This window comes from Chlamydotis macqueenii, chromosome 34 (genome assembly GCF_036417535.1).
Source record: "Chlamydotis macqueenii isolate bChlMac1 chromosome 34, bChlMac1.mat, whole genome shotgun sequence".
NCBI classification, from domain to species: Eukaryota; Metazoa; Chordata; class Aves; order Otidiformes; family Otididae; genus Chlamydotis; species Chlamydotis macqueenii.
The window spans coordinates 289,222-300,477 of NC_141589.1; the positions used below are offsets into that span (position 1 = coordinate 289,222).

The 11,256-nt window shown below is 66.9% G+C and overlaps 1 protein-coding gene across 50 annotated transcripts; it reads right to left on the reverse strand.

Moving 5' to 3' along the window:
* Positions 1-1,044: 1,044 nt before the first annotated feature.
* LOC104476166 (uncharacterized) lies at positions 1,045-6,755 on the reverse strand. Of its 50 annotated transcripts, XM_086769295.1 has the most exons (6): positions 6,663-6,755; positions 1,921-5,887; positions 1,861-1,890; positions 1,801-1,830; positions 1,741-1,770; positions 1,045-1,710 (listed from the first exon to the last, which is right to left on the reverse strand). In XM_086769295.1, exons 2-6 carry the CDS (start codon positions 5,875-5,877, stop codon positions 1,297-1,299), a joined length of 4,461 nt encoding a protein of 1,486 aa, XP_086625421.1. In that variant the 5' UTR covers positions 5,878-5,887; positions 6,663-6,755; the 3' UTR covers positions 1,045-1,296. The 50 variants fall into 50 exon arrangements, with proteins under 50 accessions (XP_086625421.1, XP_086625442.1, XP_086625432.1 ...); XM_086769316.1 differs by lacking the exon at positions 1,861-1,890 and having other exon boundaries at positions 1,045-1,830; positions 1,921-1,980; positions 2,101-2,130; positions 2,281-5,887; XM_086769306.1 differs by having other exon boundaries at positions 1,045-1,980; positions 2,101-2,130; positions 2,161-2,220; positions 2,251-5,887.
* Between the last annotated feature and the right edge of the window lie 4,501 nt (positions 6,756-11,256).

Below are 11,256 nucleotides of genomic sequence, written 5' to 3' on the forward strand. Positions count from 1 at the left end.
TCACTCGCGCACACATGCACGCTTCAACACGTGTGCGTGCACACATACACAGATGTGCGCACACTTGCGCACAGTCATGCACACACGCGCATGCATGCACACATATGTGCACGCTCCTGCACAGACATCCATACTTGCACACACATGCTAGGCGTGCACGTGTGTGCCTGCACACGCATACACATGAACACACACGCGTGCAGACACACACACGCACAAATATACACACTTGCACACACACGTGCACACAAAACAAGTGCACACGCACGTACACACGTGCACACAGAAACACGTACACGTGTATGCATGCGCACAAGCGCACACGCACGTGCACGGACACACGCACATGCATGCAGGTGCACACGCGTGCACACACACGTATAAGTGCACATATGTGCACACCCACGCACATGCCTGGCTACAAACACGCGTGTGCGCGTGCACACACACTTGCACGCAGACGCGCATCCACTTTGCACAGTGGGGCCAAACTGGGAGGACAGCTGGGGCCACAGTGGGGCAGAGGAAGAGGATACTGGGGCCATGCTGGGAGTCAGCGGGGCCATACTGGGGAAGTCACAGGGCCGCACTGACCGGGCTACTGGGACCATACTGGGGATCTGGGGGCAGATACTGGGGTCCGCTGGGTTGTACTGGGGGGCTCACAGGACCACAGGGGCTGACGGGAGGCCGGCAGCATGGCGCCCCCTGTGCCCACCCCCGCCCCCTCCAACCCCTCCTCCCCAGTGCTCCCAGTAAACCCCCCCGGCCTCCCAGTAACTCCCCTCCCCACCCCCGCCCCGCTCCCCTATGGTCTCTCCCGCGCCCCCCCCCAACCCCGCCCGTGGACCCGCCCACACCGCGCAGGCGCCGCCCTTGGCCACGCCCCCACCCGTGGCCGCAGGCCGGCCTCTCCCCGGGCGACCGGCCCCGCCCCCGCCGGCGCCCCGCCCCTAGCAACCGGCCCCGCCCCCAGCGACGGCCCGGGCTCCCCCGGGTCCCCCCGCCCGCCGGCAACGAGGAGCCGCGCAGCGCTGGTGTCCGTGGGGCGGGGGGGGGGCACCGTTTATTGACCACGCCCACAGGGACCCCCGCGTCCGGGGGCTCGACCTCCCCCCCCCCAAACCCCCCCGGGACTCCAGGGCTAAGACACGCCCCCCTCCTGCGGTCGGGGGTGGCGGTGGGGGTGCAGTGGGGCACCCCAGGAGGGTCCTGGGTGCCCTCGAGGGGGGGTCCTGGGGGGGGGGGGGTCCCAGGGCACCCCGGGGGGGTCCGCCCCCCCTCCCCCCCCTCGCCTCAGAAGGTGTGAACCAGTGGGACACTGGGCAGCTCCGCGGTGGGGGGGCCCGTCCCCGTCCCCCCGCCACCGCCGCCACCCCCAGCCGCCCCCCGGGCCGGGGCGGGGGGGTCGCCGGTGTCCCCGGTCATCGGCTCACGCTGGACCAGGAGGATGCGGGGGGGCCCGGGGGGGGGCAGCTGGGCCAGCGCCTGCAGGCAGAGGCGGGCGGGTCCCCCCCCGGCCCCTCGCAGCAGCAGGACGGGGGGCAGCCCCTCAGCCGCCCCCACCACCGCCAGGCGGGGGGACGGGGAGGGGGACAGGCCTCCCCCCGTCACCAGCACCTCGGGGGGCTGCAGCTGGACCTTGGGCACCTCTGCGGCCTGGAGATGGACAGTTGTCACCTCCGTGGGCCTGAGGTGGGCGTGGGGCATCTCCATGGGCTTGAGTTGGACACCAGGAACCTCCATGGTCTTGAGTTGGACGTTGGGCACCTCCACGGTCTTGAGATGGACACCAGGAACCTCCACGGTCTTGAGTTGGACGTTGGGCACCTCCACGGTCTTGAGATGCACACCAGGAACCTCCACGGTCTTGAGTTGGACGTTGGGCACCTCCACGGTCTTGAGATGGACACCAGGAACCTCCATGGTCTTGAGTTGGACGTTGGGCACCTCCACGGTCTTGAGTTGGACACCAGGAACCTCCATGGTCTTGAGCTGGATGTTGGGCACCTCTACGGTCTTGAGTTGGATGTTGGGCACCTCCACGGTCTTGAGATGGACATTGGGCACCTCCACGGTCTTGAGTTGGATGTTGGGCACCTCCATGGTCTTGAGATGGACACCAGGAACCTCCACGGTCTTGAGTTGGATGTTGGGCACCTCCATGGTCTTGAGATGGACACCAGGAACCTCCATGGTCTTGAGTTGGATGTTGGGCACCTCTACAGTCTTGAGATGGACATTGGGCACCTCCATGGTCTTGAGTTGGATGTTGGGCACCTCCACGGTCTTGAGTTGGACGTTGGGCACCTCCTCTGTGGTCTTGAGTTGGACGCTGGGCACTTCCATCATTTGCTGACAGGCAGTGGGCACCTCAGTGGCTTGGAGATGGACATTCGCCACCTCCATTGTCTTCAGTTGGATGCTGGGCACCTCTGTGATCTTGAGATGGATGCTGGGCACCTCCATCATTTGGTGATGGACGCTCGACACCCCGGTGTCTTGGAGATGGACGTTGGTCATGTCTGTGGCCTGAAGATGGACACTGGGCACCTCAGTGGTTTGGTGACACAGGCTGGGCACCTCAGAGGTCTGGAGATGGACCCTGGGCACATCTGCAGCCTGGAGGTGGACATTTGTCACCTCCGTGGTTTCGGGATGGATCATGGGCACCTCAGTGGCTTGCAGCTGGGCAGCGGGCACCTCTGCAGCCTGGAGATGGACACTGGGCACCTCCATGGTTCGGTGATGGACACTGGCCACCTCAGGGGCCTGCAGGTGGACATCAGTCACCTTCGCGGTCTGGAGATGGACGCCGGGCATCTCTGTGGCTTCAAGATCGATGCTGGGGACCTCTGTGGTTTCAAGATGAACATCAGGCACCTCTGTGGTCTGCAGCTGGATGTTGGCCACCTCCATGGCCTGGAGCTGGACGTCGGGCACCTCCGTGGCCTGGAGATGGATGTCGGGCTCCTCTGTGGCTTGGAGAGGGACGCTGGGGACCTCTGTGGCTTGGAGATGGACATCTGTCACCTCTGTGGCCTGGAGATGGACGCTGGGCACCTCTGAAGGCTGTGGCAAGGTGTGGAGCTGGACATTTGTCACCTCGGTGGCCTGCAGCTGGATGTCGGTGACCTCAGAGGGTTGTGGTAGGGCTCGGAGCTGCACGTTGGCGACATCCAAGGGTTGCAGCCGGACATTTGTCACCTCGGTGGCCTGCAGCTGGATGTCGGTGACATCCGAGGATCGTGGCAGGGCTTGGAGCTGGATGTTGGTCACCTTGGAGGGGTGTGGCAGGGCCTGCAGCTGGACATTTGTCACCTCGGTGGCCTGCAGCTGGACGTTGGTGACGTCCAAGGGCTGCGGCAGGGCTTGCAGCTGGACGTTGGTCACCTCCGTGGCTTGGAGCTGGACGTTGGTCACCTCTAAGGGCTGCGGCAGGGCTTGGAGCTGGACACTTGTCACCTCCGTGGCTTGGAGCTGGACGTTGGTCACCTCGCCGGCTTGAAGCTGGACGTTGGTGACGTCCAAGGGCTGCGGCAGGGCTTGCAGCTGGACGTTGGTCACCTCAGCAGCTTGGAGCTGGACGTTGGTGACGTCCAAGGGCTGCGGCAGGGCTTGGAGCTGGACACTTGTCACCTCCGTGGCTTGGAGCTGGACGTTGGTCACCTCTCCGGCTTGGAGCTGGACGTTGGTGACGTCCAAGGGCCGCGGCAGGGCTTGCAGCTGGACGTTGGTCACCTCGGCTGCCTGCAGCTGGACACCGGTGACCTCGGGGGGCTGCGGCCCCTGTGGGGGGAGGACGCCGCTGACGCTACCCCTCAGGACGATGACGCTGGCCCCCGCCGGGGCCCCCGCCACCGCCTGGAGCTGGATGCCCGGCAGCGCCGGCCCTGGGCCGGGTACCAACAGGATGCTCTGCCCGGCGGCGGGGGGTCCCGACGCCGGGGGACCCCTCCCCGCCCGCGCCGAGGGCCCTTCGGCGGGCAGCAGGGTGAAGGCGGGGGGCTCGGCCGGGGGGCCGGGCAGCAGGAGGAGCTTCCGCGGCGGCGCTGGGGAGCTGGGGATGAGCTGCAGGCCCTGGGGGGTCTGCAGCAGCAGGAAGGTCTGGGGCTCGGGCGGAGGCGGAGGGGGGCGCCGGGGGGGCCCGCGGGGGCCGGGGGCGTGGGTGCGGAGGTGCCGCTGGAGGTAGGAGGCCATGACGAAGGCCTTGGGGCAGAGCGGGCAGCAGAAGGGGCGGGCGGCGGAGTGCGTGCGGCGGTGGAGCTGGAGGTTGGAGGAGTGGGTGAAGGCCTTGCCGCACTGCGGGCAGGCGTAGGGCCGCTCGCCCGTGTGCACGCGCTGGTGCTGCCGCAGGTTGGAGGTCTGGGCGAAGGCTTTGCCGCAGACGGGGCAGGCGTGGGGCCGCTCGCCCGTGTGCAGCTGGCGGTGGCGGCGCAGGCAGGAGGTGTTCTTGAAGGCCTTGGGGCAGTCGGGGCAGCGGTAGGGCCGCTCGCCGGTGTGCTGCCGCAGGTGGTACTGGTAGTGCGAGGCCCACTTGAAGGTGAGGCCGCACTGGGCGCACTGGAAGGCCCGCAGCCCCGTGTGCACGCGCTGGTGGATCTGCAGCAGGGAGGAGCGCTTGAAGGCCTTGCCGCACTCGCGGCAGGCGTAGGGCCGCTCGCCCGTGTGGTCCCGCATGTGGTACCGCAGCCCCGAGGAGCCCTTGAAGGCCTTGCCGCACTCGGTGCATTGGTACGGGCGCTCCAGGGCGGGCTGGGCCGCCGGCGGGGGGTGAGGGGCCTCGGGGGGAGGACGCGGCGGGACGGCGGCGGGGTGGCTGCGCTGGTGGCCCGCCAGCCCGGAGAGCTGAGCGAAGGCCTTGGGGCAGACGGCGCACTTGAAGGGCCGCTCGGCAGCGTGGCCGTGCCGGTGCCGCGCCAGCCCCGAGCCGTTCTTGAAGGTCTTGCCGCAGGTGGGGCAGCGGTGGGGGGCGGCCGGGGGGGTCTCTGCTGTCACCGCGTGGCCGCCTTGGTGGCCCAGCAGCTCCTCCTCGCTGGCGAAGCTCAGCGGGCAGGCGGAGCACCTCCAGAGCGTCTCCGGCGCGGCGGCGGGCGGCGGGGGGGGCGGCGGCGCGGCGGCGGCGTGGCCGGCGTGGCTCTGCAGGTGTTTCTGCAGGCAGGCGTCGGAGACGAAGGCCTTGGCGCGGGCCGGGCACTCGCGGGGCCGGGCGGCGGCGTGCGTGCGGCGGTGCAGGAGGAGGTTGGAGGAGTGGGTGAAGGCCTTGCCGCACTGCGGGCAGGCGTAGGGCCGCTCGCCCGTGTGCACGCGCTGGTGCTGCCGCAGGTTGGTGGCCTGGGCGAAGGCTTTGCCGCAGACGGGGCAGGCGTGGGGCCGCTCGCCCGTGTGCGTGTGGCGGTGGCGGCGCAGGCTGGACGAGTTCTTGAAGGCCTTGGGGCAGGCGGGGCAGCGGTAGGGCCGCTCGCCGGTGTGCTGCCGCAGGTGGTACTGGTAGTGCGAGGCCCACTTGAAGGTGAGGCCGCACTGGGCGCACTGGAAGGCCCGCAGCCCCGTGTGCACGCGCTGGTGGGTCTGCAGCAGGGAGGAGCGCTTGAAGGCCTTGCCGCACTGGGGGCAGGCGTAGGGCCGCTCGCCCGTGTGCCCGCGCTGGTGGTAGAGCAGCGCGGAGGAGCCCTTGAAGGCCTTGGGGCACTCGGGGCACTTGTAGGGGCGCTCGCCGGTGTGGCTGCGCTGGTGGTGGGCCAGGCGGGACGACCAGCGGAAGGCTTTGCCGCACTCCCGGCAGGCGTAGGGCTGCGCGGCGGCGGCGGCGGCGGCGGCGGCCGGAACTCCGCTCCGCGATCCCGTCGGCCCCGCGGGCGGCGGCGCTCCCGCCATGCCGGCGGCCCTGGGGGGGGACACACGAGGAAGAGGGGGGTGGGCAGGGTGCGACAGCTCCCCCCCCCCCCATCAGAAGGGACCGGCTGGGGATGGGGGCGTGGCCTAGGGGAGGGGCGTGGCCTGGGCCTCGGGGGCAGGGCCACTTCGCAGAAGGCCCGCCCCCAGCAGCCATGGCCACGCCCCAGAAGGCGGGGATTCCCATCAGGCCACGCCCTCACCGGGAAAAGTCCCCACTCCGGCCACGCCCCCTCCCCAGGCCACGCCCCCGCAACACATCGAATCCGTTTATGCCACGCCCCTGCCGCCCCCAAACCACGCCCCCACAGTCCCGCAAGCCCGTCAAGCCCCGCCCTCACCACGCCCACTGTCGCCCACGTCACGCCCCCGCCGACCTGCGCTCCCCTCCGGGCCACGCCCCCTCCTCCCCTCAAGTCCCTCCCTTGCCGCCCTGCGAGCCCGTGAAGCCACGCCCCGTCCCCGCTCACTCCCGCCCACGCCACGCCCCCACAGCCCACGTTCCCCTTCAGGCCACGCCCCCTCCTCCCCAACCCCTCCAGGCCCCGCCGCCCTGCAAGCCCGTGAGGCCACGCCCCCGCCACGCCCACTCTCGCCCCCGCCACGCCCCCGCCGACCAGCGCTCCCTTCCAGGCCACGCCCCCTCCTCCCCTCAAATCCCTCCAGGCCCCGCCCCCGCCGCCCGCCCCGCGCAGGCGCCGCCGCCGCCGCCGCCCAGGCCCGGCCCCGCCGCCGCCGCCCCCTCGCCCCCCCCGGTGCCCGCTCACCCGCCGGGAAGGGCGCGGGGAGGCGCCGCCGCAGCGGGGGCAGGGCCCCGGTGCCGCCGCCCGCCGCCGCCGTGCAACGACTGGGCCGCGCCGCCCGCGGAGCCACGCCCCCCCGCCGCGCCGCGCGCACCCGGTGGCCCCGCGCGGGGCCTCTTGGGAAATGGAGTCCAACGGCGGCGGCGCCATCTTGGAGCGCTGGCGGAGGGAGGGGAGCGGCGCACCCCGTGTCCCCCGCCATAACCGGTCCGGATAGCGCGGCGGGTCACCGCCATCGGGGGCCGGGTGCCCGGCGGACCGCGCGCTCCCCGTCCCCTTCCCAGGGCGCTCAGGGAGGTTGGGGGGCCGGGGGGGTGGGGGGTGATGGGGATGTGGGGGGCTGATGGGGATTTGGGGGGCTCAGAGGGGCTGGGGGGAACCGGGGGGGCTGATGGGGATTTGGGGGGCTCAGAGGGGTTGGGGGAACCGGGGGGGCAGGAGACTGGGGGGGCTGATGGGGATTTGGGGGGCTCAGAGGGGTTGGGGGAACCGGGGGGGCAGGAGCCTGGGGGGGCTGATGGGGATTTGGGGGGCTCAGAGGGGTTGGGGGGAACCGGGGGGGCAGGAGCCTGGGGGGGCTGATGGGGATTTGGGGGGCTCAGAGGGGTTGGGGGGAACCGGGGGGGCAGGAGCCTGGGGGGGCTGATGGGAATTTGGGGGGCTCAGAGGGGTTGGGGGGAACCGGGGGGGCAGGAGGTTGGGATGGCTGGTGGGAATTTGGGGGGCTCAGAGGGGCTGGGGGGAACCGGGGGAGCAGGAGGTTGGGATGGCTGGTGGGAATTTGGGGGCTGGAGGGGTTGGGGGCTCTCGGGGTGGGGGTCAAGGAACTGGGGAGGGTTGGGGGGAGCTGGGAGAAAGAGGCTGGATGAATTGGGGGGCAACTGGGAGGAGGGGGGTGGGAGGAACTGGGGGACTGGGAGTGTTGGAGAGGGGCGCTGAGGGTGGGGAGGGGGCACCCTCGGGACCCCTCGCGGGACCCCGTGTCGCTGGGGTGTGGGATGGGGACAGGAACAGCCAGGACTGCAGGACCCCTGTGGTCCCACTCCCCTTCTCCCCAGCCCCCCCGTCCCCAGTCCCTCTGCCTCTCCCCAGTCCCCCCAGTGACGTCCCCTCTCCTGCAGGGGTTGGGGCCCACGCGGCTGGACGAAGTGACCCCCAGGATGGAGGCGACCCTTCCTCTGTGCCAAACAAGGTCCTGGAGAAGCCGAGGTCCTGGAGAAGCCGAGGTCCTGGAGAAGCCACCGCTGCAACCCCGGAGCAGATGCTGCCGTTGGCTCGGGCGAGCGGAGGTCCCACCACAGCCAGCAGCGGGGGACGGTGTGCGATGACAGCTGGGACTGTCGACGCTTGCCACGTGTGGCTGCGGGCTTCTCCATCTCTGTGTCCCAGGATCTCCAGAGGCAGTCCAAGATGGAAAGACCTTCACCTCCACCCCCCAGCTTGCAATGGGATGCCAGCCCTGTCCCAGAAGACAAAACCCGCCTGGCTTCAGGGAATATCTGCGAGGAGCTGCGGCAGAGCAGAGTGAGCGGAGGAGCAGCACGGAAGGAGGCTCCGCTTTGACGGAGCCAAGCCAGCCCAGCCTTCGTTTGGCTAGAGCCGATCAGATTCGTAAAGCCTTTCCTCGTTAGAGGTGTTCTCCAAGGGGGGTGTGGTCCAAGCAGACCCCCAAAGCACGCTTACAGTTTGGAGATGGATGTCCAAGGGTGTCGAAGTTCAGCCCCGATCGGGACCAGACTACGCAATCTCTCTCTCACTCCCTCCCCACCCTCCAAGAGAACAGGGGGAGATTTGGTAAACAAAAGAAAACCAGGAAAAAAAAAAAACCCGTGGGTTGAGATTGAACAAAAAGTAAATTTAACAGTAATGACAGAAGAAAACAAAACAGTGATGGAACACAAATACAGTACAATGGCTCACCACAAATCTCCACAGCCAGTTTCTTCCAGGTAGCAGGAGGCTCTGTCCTGGTTTCAGCAGGGATGGAGTTCATTTTCTTCTCAGTAGCCGGTGTGTTTTGGATTTTGTGTGTGAAGAATGTTGATAAAAACATTCTGATGATACGAGTTGTTGTGAATGAGACCAAGGACACTGTCTGGCTTTCCAAGTCTCGTTAAGGTCTCGTTAACGTGCAGATGCAGGAAGCTGGGCGAAAGACAGACAGAATAATTGATCCAAACTGGCCAAAGAGAGCGTTCCATGCCATGAACGTCATGCTCAGTATATAAGTGGGGGTCGCCCGTGGGAGGGGGCATCATTTTCTTTTTGGAAATTCTTGTCGGGTATCCGTTTGGGCACCCTTGGCATCCTTTTCTTCTCTCTTGCTTGCTGGCATCGTTCCCTCTCCCTTGCTAGCTTGCTCTCCCCCTTTGCTTGCTGCTCGGTGTTGTTCCTGTGATCGCTGCTCAGGACGGGCTGCGTCGGTCATTCGGACATCGGGTGGTGAGAAATTGTACATTGTTCATGTTTCATATTTTGTAGATATTAATATCCTCATATCCTGTTAGCTTTGTAGTTTTTTTAGTATTTTTAGTAAACTGTTTTTATCTCAAGCCACGAGTTTTCCTTTCTTCCCAATTTCTCTCCCCCGTCCCACGGGGTAGGGGGAGGGTGAGTAAGAAACTGTGGTGATCCGGGCTAAACCACCGCAGGCTCCCCTCAGCACCCTCCTCACTGATACCCTGAGCGCGATGGCAGATGGGATGGAACAGCCCTTGGGCTCATTTGGGTAAATTAACCCCAGCTGTTAGCTAATTAGTTAACTATCCCAGCCATAGGGGCTACCAGCTTCAGTTCTCCACCCAGCTCAGGTGAATACTAACTCTGTCCTGGCCGGAACCAGGACACTCCCACACCTAAAGTGCCACCAACCAAAGCTCTTGCTGCTCCTCAGCGGCCGTTGACGCCGCATCTACGGCGCCACAGACATCGGGGCTCCGGGTTTTTTTTGGACGACCTGGGTTCCCACGTTAGCACCCCCTCAACCCTCTCAGAGAAAACGTTAACAATCACAGGCGTAGGAAACCAAGTAGAGCTGGAAAACCCAACAACAAAAGAACAGAAAAAAAAAAAATGAAGCCCCTTCGTTGTTTTGTAATCCTCCCAGCAAATCCTGGAGCTCAGCTTCCTCCCGAGCCCCAAAAACCCCCAGCCCCCCGCTGCGTACCGAATGGTCACCGAACGGCGCTGTGAGGGCTCGGAGGGGGTCCCAAAGAGGGATGTGAGGGCTCAAAGCCTTTTTTGGGGTCCTTCAAGGGGTCTGGAGGGTCCCGAAGGGAGGAGATGTGGGTCCCAAAGGGCACCCTGGGCTCGCGGGGTGCAGACGGGGTCCTGGACAGGGCTGTGGGGGCTCACGGGGTGGATTTGGGGTCCCAAATGAGCATCTCTGGGCACACAAGGGGCGTAAGGGGACCTGCAGGGGGTCCTGGAAGGGGATCTAAGGGGTCACCGGGGGGATTTGGGCTCCCAGAGGGGGTACATGGGGTCCAGAGGGGGTATAGAAGCTCCCAGGTGGGATTTTGGCTCCGTAAGAGGAACGAAGCGTTCCTAACGGAGAGACCGGGGCTCTGGGAGGGGCTGTGGTGTCCCGCAGGGGGTCTACAGGGTCCCGAAAGGGGACGGAAGGGCTCCGAGCGGCCATTCGGGGGTCCCAAAGAGGGACACGGGGGCGCAGAGGGGGCCCAAAGAGGGACACGGGGGCTAAAGGGGGCCCAAAGAGGGACACGGGGGCGCAGAGGGGTCCCAAAGAGGGACACGGGGGCTCAGAGGGGTCCCAAAGAGGGACACGAGGGCTAAAGGGGTCCCAAAGAGGGACACGGGGGCTCAGAGGGGTCCCAAAGAGGGACACGAGGGCTAAAAGGGGTCCCAAAGAGGGACACGGGGGCTCAGAGGGGTCCCAAAGAGGGACACGGGGCTCAGAGGGGGCCCAAAGAGGGACACGGGGGCTCAGAGGGGGCCCAAAGAGGGACACGGGGGCTCAGGGGGGTCCCAAAGAGGGACACGGGGGCTCAGCGGGGTCCCAAAGAGGGACACGGGGGCTCAGGGGGTCCCAAAGAGGGACACGGGGGCTCAGGGGGGGCCCAAAGAGGGACACGGGGCTCAGGGGGGGCCCAAAGAGGGACACGGGGGCTCAGAGGGGTCCCAAAGAGGGACACGGGGGCTCAGGGGGGGCCCAAAGAGGGACACGGGGGCTCAGAGGGGGCCCAAAGAGGGACACGGGGGGCTCAGAGGGGTCCCAAAGAGGGACACGGGGGCTCAGGGGGGTCCCAAAGAGGGACACGGGGGCTCAGAGGGGGCCCAAAGAGGGACACAGGGGCTCAGAGGGGGCCCAAAGAGGGACACGGGGGCTAAAGGGGTCCCAACGAGGGACACGGGGGCTCAGGGGGGGCCCAAAGAGGGACACGGGGGCGCAGAGGGGGCCCAAAGAGGGACACGGGGGCTCAAGGGGTCCCAAAGAGGGACACGGGGGCTAAAGGGGTCCCAAAGAGGGACACGAGGGCTCAGAGGGGTCCCAAAGAGGGACACGGGGGCTCAGGGGGTCCCAAAGAGGGACACGGGG

Coding starts and splice junctions, on each gene's coding strand:
- LOC104476166 (XM_086769263.1), bottom strand. CDS start 5,877: ATGGCGGGAGCGCCGCCGCCCGCGGGGCCGACGGGATCGCGGAGCGGA.